The sequence below is a fragment of the Lichenostomus cassidix genome, chromosome 9, assembly GCF_008360975.1.
Source record: "Lichenostomus cassidix isolate B80296 chromosome 9, HeHo_3.0, whole genome shotgun sequence".
Classification (NCBI taxonomy): domain Eukaryota; kingdom Metazoa; phylum Chordata; class Aves; order Passeriformes; family Meliphagidae; genus Lichenostomus; species Lichenostomus cassidix.
Window position 1 is genome coordinate 3,923,629 of NC_139490.1, and position 18,017 is coordinate 3,941,645.

Below are 18,017 nucleotides of genomic sequence, written 5' to 3' on the forward strand. Positions count from 1 at the left end.
ACTTCACTCCCTCTAGAAAAGATCTTGAGCAAACTGAACCTTAATGAACCTTCAATTAAGTTATTCAATGAACTTAATCAGTTTTTTGTTGAATTTCAAGCCATCAATGAACAGGTCTGCCCTCAAACATAGCAAGCAACTTAAAAAGAAGGGTTATAGTCCTCATGAATTGCTTTACAAGGAGCTCATTAAGAGAACCAGGCCTTCCACAGTCTAAATTCAAACTCTCCTGTAATGACATAATGCATTAACCTTTTAAAATGCTTTCTTTGAATAAGCAGCTGTTACAACCAAAGGACTTGTGAAAGTAAGGAGAACATTGATCTTGAATCTACATAACATTGAATCTACGAAAAAGATAAGCTGCATGTAATAAAGAAAAGGATATGGCATCTGCAGATTTGCAGCTTATTGTTACAGAATATTTTTCTGTTATTGGAGGGGTGAGATGGTACTTTCCCTGCTCCACAAAAAACACTAGTGCAGCAAAGAGCTGGAAATACAGAAAAGGGTATTTAAAGGGTGTTTCTATCATACACACAACCTTACCCCTGGTTTACTAACAGAAAATCTCTACTCAACTTCTGTGTATGTGTATGTGTCTCAATGTTGGTTGTTTCCTACTAGCACATCTAATAACTAGTTACAATTTTGTATATAAACTTAACACCAGCTGTCAGGAACAATAGTTAAAACCAAAACCATGAATGTTTGAATTCTGCAAAACAGACAAGCTGTCTGAAATCTGAGAAACAGCATGGTGTTAATACTGAAAAGAACACTGAATCAACATCTAGTGAAACAAATTAAAGACAAAATAACTGCTGCAAAGAGTTTTGATATGGAAAAGGGAAAAGAACTATTTTAAGAGAACAAAAGAGAATTGCAATAAGACAAATTTAAACAAATCACCAAAACCAGCTCCAGTGCAACAAGGATACAAGCTGTGGAAAACAAAACCCAGAGGTGGCTAAAAAATTCTGAACTTTCAAATCTTAGATTAATTTATATAAAAATGCGTGTTCACAGAGTAGCTTGGCTTTTCTGGGCCAAGCCACAGTTTGATCCCCATTTCACAGCACACAGAACTGGAGAGGGAAAATGGTTATTCAAACAAAACCTACAAACCTTCTGCAATCATATCCTCTATCTCTGTGTCTGATGAGTTGTCTGCATGTTTTGTGTTCTGCAAGTCTGATTCTACACACACCACACTCATGATCTGACCCTCCACCAGCAACCTCTTCTCTGCAGGCTGCTCCACCAGCAAAGATGAACGACTCACCTATTGCAGTAAAAGCAAAGTAACAGTGAGTAACTGAGCAGTGAATAATCAAAAACAGTATTTGCTACCTAGCAGTTGTAACTGAGAGTATGAATTGTAATTATATCGTGCCAAAGCTCTTAATACCGTTCCTCAAAAAAAAAATAAAAACTCACTCCTGCTCTGCAGAGCTTGCAATTACATTTCACAAAGGAAGAAACACATTAGATCTACAGAAATGAAGGAATGGGAAAATGAGACACACATTAAATTAGTAGGAAAGGTTTTAAATTGTCAGCTTGTGATTTGAAATTTTTAACAGTAATTCTTACCAGACACAGTACCAATTACACCTAGCCCAGTTAAGAGCTTGCCAGTGCTTGAAACATCAAATTGTAGCATTTTAGACTTTTAACAGACTCAGCTCTGAGGTTTAAATTAAGGTATCACTTAAATTGAGGGATCTAGGAGACAGACAAATGTAAAAAGTTATTCCAAATGGTAGCCTAAAACCACTCTCTGTAGATATCTCCAGATACAGCCTACTAGTCAAGTCACCAATCAGTGGAAAAAAGGTCAAAACCAACATTTGAAACACAATTCAAGATCTAAGTATCTACTAGCCACAAATAACATCATCCTTCCAAACAGTTTATTTCAAAGATTAGTAGTAAAAAGTTCTTAGCAACATTTAGACTTACAGGGAATGGTTCCAACCCCTCCTGAATCACAAAGCCTTCGATGACATGGGTCAGGATCTGGGGTTTAACAATAGCCTGTGGAGGTTTATTTTCTAAGCTGGGAATGCTATTGGGCATGGATGTGCTGTTGCTCCTTGTCGTTGCTGCTGGAAGCAAAAGAGGTGGTGGTGGAATAGAGGCATGTGAAGGATCAGATGGAGATTTAATTACTGAGGCACTGACTGATGATGTCACTGAAGGCAGTCCTCCATGTTCTGAAAAAAATAACAAAGCACATTATGTTTTATCATTTATGTCCAACCACTGGTTCAGAACTCTGAAAGTAAGAGATGATAAATGCCCAAGACTCATCTCTGCACCCATCAACCCCTGACACAGGCTTTTCCCTATGCTTTACAGATTTCACCTTTAAAACACGATGGCTTATCTTGACAGACTATTCCACAAACACACACTTCTCATGCAAACATTTAAATTTACTCAGTACCTACTAACTACAAGCATAGTTGGCCATTAATTACTTAAACAAATCACAAAGCCAAAAGCTACCTTAGTTTGGCATTTGTCCTCACCTGACAAAGGATCTTCTGAATTAAGAGCCTCTCCATTCCCCAGGGTTATGGCTGGTGGAGACAAGGTGGGTGGTGTAGGTGTTCTTGCCATATGGACACAATCTGAGTCCTCGGGCATCTCTTCTTCACACACATTCTCCACTTGGTAAATCTGCATCCAACAAACTATTGCTTTAGAGAGATTTCCATTCTATCTTAACACCTTAAAAGAGTTGCATAAATACAGGTTTTAAAATAAATTACCAGTTAAAATAGGTTAATCTTCTAATAAAATACTAGTTTCCAAAGTGCATACCAAACAATGAACTCTCAGGACATGACAATATCTATGAGAGCAAAACTATTTTGTTATAAACAGCAATATATAAAGAGACACAATTCTCCAATCAAACAAACCAGAGAACTTGGCCTTTTCAATATCTTATGTGTACACTTTACTCTATTTTTATTTACACATACATTTGATGCTATTTAAACACATCTGCAAAATGCAAGCTTAATGACAAGTCTGCAAATTTTTCTATCTATACAGCAGTGCAATCAAACTGAGTATTTCAGAACAGGACACCAAGACTATCAAGCATTAGTGGTTATAAGAGATTTTAAGTTCTTTTCCTCAGAGGTATTGAAGTAAATTTACATAAATGCCTGACAGTCAGTTTAGCAGATTAAAATGTAAAACACTATCCTGTCAAAAGCAAACCTGGCTTCTACTCTTTTGCCCAATTTCTCCATGAAATATCAGAGTTAAGATTATTATCCTCTTAAAATAAATTAAAAATGAACAGCACACCTCCTCCCTTAACTTGTTGATAGCCTCAAAAAAGCCTACAAGAGCTGCTGATTCTTTTGCTTAACTTAATCTCATTAGCATGTTACCACTAAAGCCCAGCAATACAATCTTAAATGTCAACATTATTTGCATATCATTCTACTTTCCTGTACATGATTTTAATCCAGTGACTGAAGTCAAAACCTTCAGTTACAAACTGCAGACATTTGAGACTAACATTGAACCAAATTAAATGGCGGTGATGGGAACTGCCAAAACAGCATCCAAATTCCCATTCTTTTATGAAAATGGTATTTTTAATGTTAGTATGAAAGTAATTATCCAGAAATCTATCATCTTAATTAACTGATATGCACCTTCCACCTAGTATAGATGATTCTCCTACTCAAAATCTATTTGTATGAAGAGGTAAAAGCTTAAGAGTCCATACGTTGCATTTACCAAAGCTCTCTTTTACATAAGCTTTGTCATATATTTACTTTTTTTTTTTAACTTCAAATACATTGTAATTTCATTAAGAAACAAGATTTTAGGACTGAATTTGCACTTTCATTACTCCTGGTTGATATTCTTGACTGATGATCCATCTCAAAAAGCCAACCAAAAAACCTCAAACCAGAATGTCAAACAGAAGAAAAACGTCTATTGTTTTCTTAAAACCCATTTCTGTAACCAATAGGTTTCTTGTCCCCTGTCTAGCACCATGTTTAGCTCCCTCTGAAGTAAACGGGCCAGACACACAGCTCTGGAGAAGCCCAGGAAAGAATAAAGGATGCAATGTTATGACTCACCACTGGAGTTTCAATCGGAACCGACGGCTGCACCTGGAGATTTACCGCCACAGTCTGTGGCGGTGGAAGAGTTTGAAATGGCAGCTGGACCAAAGCTTCTGCAGCAGGAAGTTCTTCCTCAGAAACCAAAGTGTTTTGAACCAAAACCTGCCCCTGGGACAGAATTTCAGGCTGCACTTGTAAAGACTGCACAGACTGCAAGGGCAGCGGTTGAATCTGCGTTGAGGATGCCGAGAGCTGAGGCGGGGCTGCCAGAGGGATGGGAGCGGATTGCAGGGCTGGATACTGCTGGTGTGGCGCGGAGGACACGAGCTGCTGGCCCGGGGAAACCAAGCTGGGCGGCTCCACGGCCCCGATGTGCACGGCGGGCGAGGGCGGGAGCGGCAGGTGCGGCGGGAGGCTGAGCGGCTGCGATGGCCGCACGGGGTTGGCGGCAGCCGCCTGAGGAGCGGCCGGCTCGGGCTGCAGAGCCGCCGGCACCAGGGAGCTGGCCTGCGACTGGATTAGGGCTTGGGGGTGAATAATTATGGTGGGTGACTGACTCGGAGAGTGGGACGGCGGAGGGGATACCACCACCGACTGCTGTGCCGACTGGGATGGCGTGGGAGAGAGCGTGAGAGGCGGAGGATGGATGTGGATAGGGGAGCAGTGGGACGGGACGCTGCTGGGAGCCGGGGGGAGCGCATGGCTGGGGAGGGGCAGACAGTGCTGGGATGGAGGAGGCTCCTGGCCAGGAGGAGTCTGAAGTGCAATCGGCTGGACTTGCTGCTGCTGCTGCAGGATCAGTTGATGATGGGAAATCTTTGGAGGTGGTGAATGAAGTGGGATCTGCTGATGTTTTACTAGAGAATGAGGTTGCAATGGAGAATATGAAGCTGTGGGGTTAAGGAAAAACAGTGACAATTAGTATTTATTTCTTCAAATTCTGAAGATATAAAACACCTCAAAAATCATCACTTTAAAGATCAGCCAATTTTTTAAACATGTCAGATATTTGTTGCAAATATCTTCTTTAACAGCATACAGAACATAAGAACAATTTATTAGGGGAGTATATCAATTTCCAAAGCAAAATGTAGCAATAAGTAAAGGAATATGGCCATGCTTTTTACATTTATGTACATTCTACACAAAAGTATCTAAATTTATCTTTTTGGTGCTAGGTCTAAGCCTACTGCTGATCCAGCCTTCACTTATTTAACAATTTCATGCAACTTTAAAAATGGATTTAACCTTTGCCTTGAAATAGACCAGAAAAAAATGATAAGCATATCACAATCAACAGGATTTGCCAATAATCACTACGACAAAGTTTAGACGATACTATGTTAAGAGATTAAATAAAATTCCAAGAGTTCAGTATAAATTTAAACCATTGAAAGCATTTGCCTGAACTTGAACACACTGAGAGGTACAAATCTAAAAATATTGCAATTTCCAGAGAAACCACATCACCTTTAAGTGAACCAGTGAGTCACTAGTCATTTCTTACAGCACACGTACATATTGTCCTCCACACGCAAACCTCTTGCTTTGTCTTGTCCACTTCAGAAACAACTCATTTATGTAAGTTTTTTGATTTACTCTGCTACTAAGTACAGATCTTTTTCTTACCAGCGTGAGTTCTGAGAGCATTAGGGCTCAATACCTCCAGAATGTCTGCCTCCAAGTCCCACTCTTTCTCTAAAAGCTGTCATTAAGCCAAGCTAAATTCCACAGAATTCAGACCAATTGTCTAGACTACCCTCACTCTTTCAAAATAGAGAAGCTAAGATGCAAATATGCTGCATGCAGTGTAAGTGCCTCTCTAACCAAGTACAGGTTATTTTGATTTATCTCAGTAAAAAATACTAAAATCTTGAGTATTGTTACCTATGGGTATATAAAAGTACTTGATATAAGAACATTCTCATGACACTGTCAAGACAGAAAAAAAACGCAAAATCCAAACCACCAACAAAATAAATTTTGATGGGAGCAAGAGGCTTGAAGTGGTTTCAGCCCACATTCTGCTGCCCAGAGATGGGATGGCATGTCCTGACAACATACAGAGAGAGAAGAGAATCATGTTTTTGCTGTGACTCAACAGGGTATTGCAATTGTATACTGTGCTTGTATTGTGTTTTAGTAACATTCCTGCCTCTGCTCAATCAAAATCCTGTGCAACATCCAATACCAACAAAAAAGTGAATTTGCTATTAAAATTTGAACTCTATTCTCGTGGAATATCTATAATAACACGGTCAGAGAGCACTGAACTCCAACACACAAATCAGTTTTAATTAAAATAAACTTTTCTATACTCCACACTCATCCCACCTGGTGTTATCAAGTGGTGTATGCTGGATGTCCGTGTGACCGGCGTACTCCGACACTCCGGAGCTGGGCTCTCGCCTTTCCTATTGCTTTCTGAGGGGTCTGGCTGGCTGCCCTTGGAACTGCTGGCAGGTTTACTGGGGCACAGGGACAAGGACTGAGTTTGACTGCTGCTCTTTGGTGGGCCATTCTGTGAACTTGACAACACACCCAGCTTCTGACTGCGCAACGTCAAGTTCTGAACCTGGGAAGTGAGCAAAACATGAAAAACCCAAACTCTGTAATATCTATGACAAACATCTCTGGACAAATATCAGGCAAAAATTACCAAAAAAATTACATTTTGTAATGCGTCTCATCCCATGTGATCAAAAGAAGCTAAAAATCTGCATATCAAAGTATCTTTAAAGCCATAAAATTTAGAGAAGGATAGCAATCTTTATTACTTCAGTGATAAACACAGAAGACTTTTATCCCTCATTGGATTTTTAAAAGAAATGGAAATTGTTAATTAATTTTGATTCAAACTTTGATTTTTCTCTTTTATTGTGCCTTCAAAGTAATTGACACGAGGCATCTTAAGCAAAGGCAGTTTTATTTTTACACAGATACTGCAGAAGTGCAGTGGTCTGTGAGTGAGCTTCTAGACAACAACATAAACCAGAGCCTTGGGTGGGACCAGAGTCTGCCCTGTGCTGTGTGTTAACAAAACTGAGACCTTTGTTTCTACTCCAATATTAACCTACCTTCTCATCATGACACCTGCAATGTCACATGAAACAAAAGGTTTGCTTTCTGAAATGTAAATGAGTCTGGGATCATTTACACTGAGGTCTGTTATATCACAGCCAGATTCTGTAGATAAAGATCCCAGATCTCCAATCCTACGTGCTGAGATAGAACTTAATTTTCAAGGATAATGCCTACCCTTGTAGCACTAATTTACATCATCTTTCACATGAAAAAGATAACTAATTATTATCACCATCCCCTGCTTTGATTACACCATCTCTTCCTCACTCAACAGTTAGTACCTGTGTAATGAACAGCTAGTTTACATTTCACTTCTCACTGCTCTGTGTGTCACCACAGAGCACATTCAAACCCAAGACAACAATAGTTGCTTCTTCACTGGCATACAGGAGGCATTTACTGCCATCCTGTCCTAGTGAGGACAAATCAACCTTCAGCACACCTTCACAGAGAGGGTGACTCAGCTGCAGTTTGGCAGAGCCACCCCAGCAGCTCATCTGCTCTCTGGTCTGGGGTGGGCAGTCTTTATAAGCAAGTAAAACTTAAGCACATTTCCTTACTTTTCAGTTTTGGCCCACTCTACTGGACAGACTTTTAATAAATTTACACAAACTCACCTGAGTAGCTGCAGACTGACAGGAAGATGAGGAGGATGAGGAGACAACAGGAATGTCAGACTGGACAGCAGCCACAGTGGTCGCAGGAGTAAAAATAAGCTGTTAAGCAAGAAAAAAATACATGGTAACTGATTGAAAATTTTGAAATCTGTGAAAGAAATGCAGTATCTTAAAGAGATACATAACTTATATGTACTGATGTACAACTTTTAGGATTTACTTCTTCATTTTTAGATTAACTTATTTAAAGAACAATTTATCACAGTAATTTAAGTAAACAAAACTAAAAGAGAATAATGTAACCCAAATGCAATATTTGTTCTACATATTGAGAAAAATATTTGAGCTAAATAAACACATCTATGATCTTTCATACAAGCACTTAAGAGGAATTTCCCTCCAATACTACAAATCAGTGAAAAAAAAAGACAAGAGAGAAGCCGAGTATCTACTATACTTAAGAAAAAGAACTTATATCTTCCAACAGGAACACACCAAAGCCAAACTTGGTAAAGAATACAATCAAAACTTACCATCTGAGCTCGTAGATACATTTGAGCCTGGCTTGCACTCAGGGTGGGAGAGGTGCTGCCCAGCAACATCGTCTGTTGGGTGATGCTGCTGCTGGTGGTGTTGGAGGTCTGAGAACGGCTTATTATCTGTGCAGGTGTAGGAGAGGTGGAGAGGTTAATCTAAGGAAACAAAAATATTGCTTCTGTCATGGAAATTCAGTCATCCTAGGGTCTAAAGCCAGAAAGCCTTTGACAAAAATGGCAGGGGCAGTTGGATCTCTGAACTGTAAAGACATCAAAAATATTTTGAGCCAATCATCACAAAACTGGATTTTGGCAAGATTGTACATTTTTCTTCTTAAACTGCAAGCAACCACTTTGCAGTAAATAGTAATAAGCAATTACAAGTATAAGCAATGATATGAAGACTGAAAAACACACCTCATAGAAATACACATTTACCGAATATGTGTAGAATGAGCTTTCATTATTTTAAGAAAAACACCTGAACTTTAATATTTAAGATTTTTAAGTGTTTATATTACATGCCTGGACTGGTATCTTCTGTTATGCAACCTGATCAAGACACTTCTTTGTGCCACCATGTATGGACTTTCAATCCACATTTTACATATGCACATTGAAAAATGACTGAAGACTAAAACCTTCTCCTGTTTCATATTAAATGCTCCTCAAGAACTACTCTTTAGCATCCTCTCAAAGAAAAAAAAAAACCTGTTCTGTTTTGGTTTTTTCTTTTTTTTTTCTAACCAGTCTAACAGAGTTAAGTGCCCAGCTCTTTTTCATCACTTACTTAAAAGATTTCCTTGAAAAAACCCAGCCCAATTATTTTGTTAGTTTAACATCAGACATCTTTAAAGACTTTGCCTCCTAAATTTAATGAATGAATGGTTTTACTTCTAACAACTGTAAGCCAAGCCAAGCCATGAGAGCTTAAAAAAATATACAGTTAAATCACTGAAGCTATGCACTGGAGTCATGAACAGCTTGAGGGTGTGATTAATAAGCAGGATGTCTGTAGGACTAACAAATCCTACTTCAGACAACTGTAGAACTGTACAGAAGAGACTGTGCATGTCTGACAACGGCACTTAAAAAAATACAGCATGAACAGAACACAGAGCTGCTCACAACTGAAACCTGAGCACATGCCTAGAATATGGGTAGTGAAACTGCAAAAACAATGCATGATAAAAGATGATAGTCAATAAAAGAATGAATGCTATAAACACTTAATCAGTTTCATAAATACATGTGAACATTGACTTGGATTCTTTAGATTTGGTGCTGCGCTACACAGTTATGATTTTCACCTACAGCAGTGCCCTGAATAAAGAAACTAATGTAGAAAATCCAGTAAGAAATCATGTAAGATGAGGGCTCAGGGAGTCATTTCTGCAGGAGTTTGAACAGCCAGTGGTGCTTGTGGACTGAGCAGCTGCCCCTCACAGGGGTCTGACTGGGGAAGCCAACACTGGCCACCAACAATCACACACAGCACCCAACACTTACTACAGAGCTGTCATCCTTCTGTTCACTGTGTCTGTAATACTAATTTTAACAATACCAACTGAAATACTAATATATTTTCTGTTTTTCCCTGTAGCCATATAACAACCAAGCAGGGTTGGGAATGGAGGGAGGGCTTTGTGCAGTTACGTACCGAGGTCTGCGACATGCTTGACTGCTGAGTGACACTCCCAGTGGGGGAAGTACATTGCCTCCCACCTGACAGGCTTGCCTAAATAGCAAGAATATGTGTCAAATAGTGAAATCAGAAAGTGATGCTTAAGTGATGTTCATTTCATTGCATAAACCATCAGAAACAGCCCTCTCTACCTTTTCTCTGAGTTAACAGTAAGAATGCTTTAGTCAGTGGAAATAGTGGTCAGCAAAGTGCACTCTGCACTACAGAATGCTACCTGCAAGGTGCTAAATTCATTTAAGTCCTACCAAATTTCAGGCATATAATTCTTTCAGATCAAGACTTGAATAAAAACTATCAGAGGTAAAGTCTACCAAACTGCTAATGAAGGAGCTAAGTGATCACCTCATTACCTCTGGTGCTCAAAACTTAAAATGTGCTATCATTAAAACTGTCACTCTTAAAATTCATGTTATAATTTTATTGTGATTAAAATCTCCTAAAAACAAAACAAACTTTATATTTGCTGTAAAGAACAGCTTCATATTCTGGAATGGTAACATATGTACGCACATCTAGTGTCTATCACAGGATGCTATTCCAGCCCTTCAGATGAGTAACAGGGACAGTGATTTAGGTTTCTGTATGAACAGAACCAAAACTTCTCAGCCTTCCCCAAACTGATTTTCTTTGCTCTGTCTCAGTAACTGTATATCCATACAGAAATCCATCACAACAAAAGTGACAAATCAACATATTACCACAATCTAATGAAAAAGGTAGAGAAGAAAAAGCCAGGAGCAAAAATGAGTCAGTCCAGTTCTGACATCAAACAGGCATATCCCTGAGGTCTTTAACTACATTTAGCATCTCCCTGCGTAAAATCATTAACAACCACCTCTCTTAGCGAGATCATATTCTCAATCCAAGGTCAACTGATGTCAAAGGAAATCTTGCCACTGCTTGAATTCAAAATGGGTCTCCTCCAGTGATCACTGATGTTAAAAGCTATGTTTCAGATATGAAATGTCATTTACCTCCTACATTTTCACACTCGGGGTTAAAATTTAATTCTGCCATTACTTATAATGCAGCCAGATGTGAGGCAAAACACACTAAGACCAGATGTTCATTATTTTTTATTTCACTAAGATACAATGCTATTCATTGCTTCCCCCATCAACTTTGTGAGAAAATCATAGGATGAAGATTAAAGTTTATTTTTAATATTTATTTTATTACTGCTTGATGATTTACATGATGCATTATAATGTATGCAATAAAGCATGGAATGGTTGCCTACTGGAGCATCTATACCACTGGACAAAATCCTCCAAACAGTTTGGAGGATTATACAATTTAAAATAACATCATTAAAATACAACAGTGAATTATCGTGAGGCATTAAGCTCAGGCACTTAAGCTGTTATTACATTTGACAACGACTGTAGCCCTGCTCTACACAATACATGGTTCTTTCTCAGCAATCTTCACTCTCACCTGTGGAACAGTTGCCAGACTCTGAAATTGGGTACTGCTTAAGTGCTGCTGCTGCAGAGCAGCAGTCTGCAGCATTAGATGCTGCTGTTGGGCTGCATACATCTGCTGGAGGTACTGAGCAGCTGAGCTAGGAGGACGATGCAAGGCCTGCTGAATAACCTGTGATGAATCAGTAGGTAATTAATTACAATTACAAAGCACACACCATGCTGACGTGATGTTGAAGTTTATCCTTACAAGGAAATAACACCAAATAAATTCTTTTCACACCAATTATGTAATACTGAACTTGCTCCCTCACTGTTCCTGACCAAGTCACAGAGTATTGTCAACATCAATATATTCACGTTCTCAAGGACAGCCTGACAATACAGCATCTTTCCCAACACATCATCCCAACCTCTCAGCTGCTTGTCAACATGTCCTACATCATGTTCTGCTTTATGAGAGATCAGAGTAGTGTGTGAGAGACCCAATTATCCAATGCAACAGAATGGACTGTACAGAGTTCAGGGAGACCTAATTTCAAGAACAGCAAGAGGGGGCTGGATCCCACACAGCGCTTACATCCACACAAATACCTTGGAACTCTGTAGTCAATGCTGGTCAAACAGCTTTATTCACAAACGTTTGTGTTAATAATCCACACCCTTAGCAAATGGTGAACAAACCAAACTTTCTACCATAGCATTTCCCCCTCCCTTATTTGGGACACAGACCTACCCTGCACTATTCTAAAGTGCTCTGATACCCTTCAATAAACATCTCCTGAAAACCAGCAAGTCAGCTATTAAGAAAGACAACAGCAATTAAGAATGAGAAGTTAATGCTGTGTAAAGTACTGTGCAATGCCTGTATGTAGAGCGCTGTACAGTACAGGGAGGAAGATCCCAGAGCCCAGTACCTGGACAGCATGTCTGTCAGAGCCACTGTAGACAGAGATCTGTGGGAGCGGCGTGCGGGAAGTGGAGGTGGTGGTGACAGTTGTTGTGGATGCAGAACATGTCGTTGTGTTGGGTTCATTCTCCATAGCTGTGCAGCGTTCGTCCAGCCTGGCAGGAGTGACATAAAAGTGGTTCACAAACAAGGCCAGAACACGCTGATTTTAATGTAAAAAAATATGGTTTGCTGAGACAGAATAATGAACAATTTTCAAATTAGTAAGTTTCATAGAAACACGGAATTATTTGGGTTGAAGGGACCTTAAACACCATCTCATCTCACCCTGTGCCATGGCAGGGACACTTTGCAATACACGAGGTTGCTTCAAGCCCCATCCAACCTGGCCTTGAACACTGGCAGAGATGGGGCAGCCCCAGCCTCTACAGGCAACCTGTGCCAGGGGCTCACCAAGCCTACAGTAAAGAATTTCTTCTTAATATCTAATCTTATTTTGTAGTATTTGTTATTATTTGATGCAATCTCTTGAGAGCTGTAGTTATAATCTTCTAAGATCCATCAAAAGCAGCAATAAAGAGCCAATTTAGGAACACATCCAAGATTTCCAGCCAGCTACACAGGACCAGTACCACCTCTCATCCCCACAGCCCAGGACTGAAATTGCTGGCTGACCCTGGACATTGAGCAAAACCTGCTCTTGGCAAAAAAACCCTGGTGAAATGTTCTGCTTGGGGAGAGAGGGAAAGGATACAGGAAAAAAATCATTTTAACAGCAATACCTCATACAATACAGCAAGAGCCAAGGAAGAAACTACCTATTTTAACACCTCAAATGATCCTTCCCAGTCTTATGAGATTTGCCTCCGTTGCAGAGCACAAAATGTCATCTTTAAAACTGAAATTAATCACAAACCTCAATATATGTTATGGGGGTGTTTACTGCAGTTTCTTTCTCTGCCTTTGTATTATGATTAACAGGAAACAGCATAGTAGCTGTTTATTGCTTTCAAAAGGATGCCAAAAACAGGGAGGGTTGGGAAGATGTGTTTCCTTACCATAAAGAGGGGCTCAGAGAAATAATCAGAGAGAGCTGCAGTGTACTAGAAAAAAAAACAGCTTTGCCAAGTTCTTAACAATGTTCCCATTGGATGCTGCATCAAATGGGAACATAATTAGGAGTTTCAACTCACACAGCTGTCAGGCTGCCACCCTCACCTCCCAAAACCCTACTAACTCTGCAAGCAGAGGGCTGCACATGATAATGCAGTTCCTGGGTACCTGCAACAGCTAAACTTTAACAGATACATGGTCACCTAAAGACCTCTTGCCTACGCTTGTATTGGACACTTGTATGGACTTTGCCACCAAAGAGAACTCGTGGCAATAAAGGATGCTTTAAAAGCAGAGATCCCTGCCATTAGAACTGAAGAAAAAGTATGATTTGTTGTTAAAAATTCAGGTCTGTTGTGCATTGCTGATGCCACTTGTCTACCTACATCAGGGCACAAGTTAACACACAGGGGTTCCCACTCCAACTGCAATAAAACCAGCATCATTCTAAAATCACTTTACATTAATTTCACATAATGAAAGTAACTTTAAAAAAAAAAAAAAGCAGTCTTGTCTACTCCAATGGATATTAAAAGCACCACAAAATATTTACTTGTCCAGCTAGTTTTTGCAGTTATGCAAGCACTTAAATAAGCTTAAAATATGTTTCATTTCCTTCGTTCTCAGCCACATTTTGGATGTGTTATAAGCAAAACGTGCAACATATCCGACTCCATAACTATTCCATCATAAGTTCACCCCATGAGAGCTGTTATTCCTCCAGCTCAAAATTATTTCAAAAATAATATTGTCATTGCTTAGGTTGTTCCCACAAAGGATGTATAATGAAAACAGTAAAGGGCTCCTAAATTTTTGCTCAGCATCTCCATCTCTTCTCCGACACCTCACTCTGACAGGAATCAGATGCTAATAACAAAATTAATTTTGTTTAATGATGAAGACCTTGCAATGATGCACCCTAAGCAACTTTAACTTAAGACAACCTCTGTAATGCAAACCAAGTTTCAGCAAACCCACTAAACTGACTTGAAACAACCACTATGCATTTAAGTGAGCCCAAAATACAAAGCACAACAGAAAACTATATTGAAAATGCATATTTATTCAAGCAGTAACAGTACAAGACACCACATAACTTCAAATTACACTGTGCATAAAATAAATATTCCAAAATGTTGTTTATTTTTATTTTTCTTGGTCAAAGCAACCACCTGAAGTAAAAAAAATACCTGCTATTCTATACCAATTAACAAGCTACCCTCACAGCAGATACACGAACATCATTACTCATGTTTTGGAAAGTTTTGGTAAATGCCATGGTAATAACAAACCCTGCCGACAACCAAAACCACAACTATCCACCACCACATGGTTTATTCTTATTTTTTCCACACACAGCCTCTCCCTGCAACTGCAAGGGTACAAACCACAAAAACCCCAAACTAAACGAAAATTTTCCTCCCAGCCTAACCCCTACAGGCATTTCGGTATTTGCCAGGAGGCTCCGCAATAATAATAAAACAGTAATAAAATCAATAACGAAGGTACGCCCTGTGGGAATACACCCCAGGTGTATTCGTGTGGAGAATTCGTGGCCCCGGGCTAAGGGACCCTGCTGTCCCCTCGCCGATCGGCAGCCCCCCGCTCCGGCCGGGCTGACCCACCCGCAGCCCCCGCCTCGCCCAGCCCGGCCCCGCCACCGCCCCCTCAGGACAGCAAGGCAGGCGGGCTGGGCGGGAGGGGCCGGCCCGGCGCCGGGGCGCGGTCAGGGCGTGGGTTCCCCGCCCCCGCGGCCCGGCCGGGGCCCTGCGGCTGCCGCTGCCCGCGCTCCGCGCTCCCCGCCGGGACACTCGCCTGGGACGCGCCGCTCAGGGCGCCGCCGCCGCCGCCATTTTCTCGCCTCCCTCACGGGGGAGGTGCCGCGCGCGCGCGGGGCGCGGCCGGCGGCGCGCACGTGACGGGGCCCGCCGCCATGTTGGCGGCGCCCTGAGGGGCCCCAGCTGAGGCAGAGCCGAGGAATTAAAATCTGCCGTGTTCTCAGCCCAAATAACGTATAATAGTATGTAATACGCATAATAATATTGACTTATACGTGTAAGAAAACAAGGAGCCTCTTTCAAGTGCCTCCTAGATTTAGCAGCTGTTGCTCCAACACTCAGCAGTGTATCCATCTTAATCACGGTGTGAGCATCTCAGCTTTCCTTTTGAGGCTCTGCTTGCTTGCTTCCACCCTTCCTGCCTCTCACCAGCTCAAAAGACTGTGCGAATATGGGTTAATTACCTCTGGTCTCTCCTGCATACATACACGCCTGCAAATGTTTGTACTAGTTGTACAAATGGGAAGCCTGTATTTGGATGCTTAAGGGAGCTGCCTGCAGGCTAAATCCCCTGTAACTTCCAAGCCTGACAAGAGTTCAAGAAGTATTTGGACACTGCTCTCAGGCACGTGGTGTGGCTCTTGGAGATGTCCTGTGCAGGGCTAAAAGCCCTGATGATCCTGATATTCCTTTGGTAAATCCCCACAGGAGCCAAGCTGGGGGATCACCATGGAAGGGCTGGGGATGTGGGGGCCACAGTGGGGGATCCCAGAATGGAATTTTGGAATTCCACTTGGAATGGAAGTCCATTTGATGCACACTGCACAGGTGGGTGGTGGAGTCACCATCCCTGGAGGTGTTCAAGGAACGACTGGACCTGGCATTCAGTGCTCTGGTGGACAAGGTGGGGATTGATCAAAAGTTGGGACTCAATCATCTTGGAGGTCTTTTCCAGCCTAAATGATTCAGTGGTTCTATGAGTCTTATGGATCAAAGACTCTGTGGATGCAGGGTGGAGCAAATTACTTGCTTCTGACTCAGACTTCCCCCCAGCCAACCACTGCAGGAAGGTCAGGTAGCATGAAGAAAAAGCTGTACTTTGTAACCACAATTAAGGTAAACAGCAAATAAGGCTTTAAGTTGTTTTATCACTAACACGAGGAGAAGCCAAGTGTGTTGATTGGAAAGTGCAGACTCATCTAAGAAAACGCTGAACTCTATGGTGCTCTAATACAAACATCCAGATGTGATGCTGACTGGAGGGGGCAATGGGAATAGAATTGTTTTACTAGAACTGAAGAAACCAAAGGTTCTCATTTTCTTAGGACTGCCGGAAGCATCAATCTGTTCAGGAAGTGCTGGGCAGCAACTGTGTGTTGTCAAAAAAGCTACTGATGTTTAAAAGACAAAGCTGTGAGGAAATACCATTTGCAGTGATAAGGTGGCTTGTGCTTCACAGCTTTAATAAAATACTTTTTGTTAATCACCCTGCTTCGCCCCTCCTTACCCTGTTAAAACATCCTTCATGTTACTTTCTTTAAAAATCTCAGCCATTTGATAGAAGGGAATTAAAGCTTCATCTGAACTGAACACATTGTCTTGTGGGCAGTGCACATTGCATGGAATCTTTAGAATTCCCATGGAAAACAGTTTGGTCAGCGGTCTTTGTAAGGAACACATTGCCATTGCCTCTGAACAGCTCCTGCTGACTGCTAAAGGGAGTGTGCTGCTTTTGCCATGGTCTCGTGTTAAAATCCTGAATTTTCTGTCACCTCTCCAATTGGGTTGGCAGCGACAACAGTGGAGGAGTCATGGTGTGAACTGATTGCAAAGGAGCATAGCTAGATGTGTCCAGTGCTGTTTTTCCTAATGCTGGGATGGATTTGGTTCTATGTAACAGCTCAGATGGGGAGCCTGATCCATGGAGGGACAGGATTTGCTTCCCAAGAACTACACTCCCAAGAATGCCACTGTGGGCATTTCTGGTTCTTTCAGCCTTAAAAGAAGGACAACTGCAGAATGGCTGGGGTTGGAACGGACCTTAGAGGCTATCTAGGCATGGGCATGGGCAGGACTAGACCAAGTTGCCCCAGCCTGGATGCGATGGAACAGCCACAGCTTCTCTGGGCAACCTGTGCCAGGGCCTCACCACCCTCACAGGGAACAATTTGTACCTAATACCCGATCTAAACGCTCTCTCTTAAATTTAAAGCCATTCTTTCTTGCCCTTGTCTAAGACCCATGCCCTTGTCCAAGTCCCTCGCCATCTCTCTTGGAGAGCCCATTAGGCACTGGAGGGGCTCTGAGGTCTCCCGGAGCCTGGTTGTCTCCAGGCCAAACAGCCCCAACTCAGCCTGTCTCCAGAGCAGAGGAGCCCCAATTCTTGGACCCTCTCCTTAGCCTCCTCTGGACTCGCTCCAGCAGCAACACATCCTTCTTCTGTGGATGGACCAAACCCCAGAGCAGGACGCAGCACTGCAAGTGCTCAGTTTGAGGTGGAGAATCCCCCTCCTTCGCCCTATTGCCCACGTTGCTGGGAAAAAGCCCGATCGGTACTTCGGTAAAACGAACTTTCCTCCTTGGCTTCCTGTCAAGGCAGCCACCCGCGGCTGAAGTATCCCACGGCCGGCATCCCACGGCCGGCATCCCGCTCCGCTCCCGCCGCGCCGGCGCCACGGCCGCCCCGCCGCCGCAGTCCCGCCGTGCTTCGCGCTGGGCCGTACCAAGTGCGGGTGTGTGTGTGT

General features: G+C 41.9%; 1 protein-coding gene across 8 annotated transcripts in view; it reads right to left on the bottom strand.

Annotated features, from left to right (window-relative positions):
• Positions 1-15,377, bottom strand: part of PHC3 (polyhomeotic homolog 3) — a 28,625-nt gene extending 13,248 nt beyond the window's left edge. For 4 of the 8 annotated variants that reach the window (XR_014853985.1, XM_085068997.1, XM_085069004.1 and 1 more), the window contains exons 1-11: positions 15,311-15,377; positions 12,390-12,537; positions 11,486-11,644; positions 10,004-10,081; positions 8,341-8,499; positions 7,808-7,906; positions 6,441-6,681; positions 4,122-4,996; positions 2,538-2,688; positions 1,966-2,219; positions 1,129-1,285 (exon numbers count right to left, since the gene is read on the bottom strand). Coding sequence is in view for 7 of the 8 variants with exons in the window: in XM_085068997.1 (XP_084925123.1) it covers positions 1,129-1,285; positions 1,966-2,219; positions 2,538-2,688; positions 4,122-4,996; positions 6,441-6,681; positions 7,808-7,906; positions 8,341-8,499; positions 10,004-10,081; positions 11,486-11,644; positions 12,390-12,515 (2,299 nt within the window). In the remaining variant the exon portion in view is untranslated. The remainder of the gene's footprint in view (positions 1-1,128; positions 1,286-1,965; positions 2,220-2,537; positions 2,689-4,121; positions 4,997-6,440; positions 6,682-7,807; positions 7,907-8,340; positions 8,500-10,003; positions 10,082-11,485; positions 11,645-12,389; positions 12,538-15,310) is intronic. The other 4 variants (XM_085068998.1, XM_085069002.1, XM_085069001.1 and 1 more) reach the window with 4 other exon arrangements.
• Between the last annotated feature and the right edge of the window lie 2,640 nt (positions 15,378-18,017).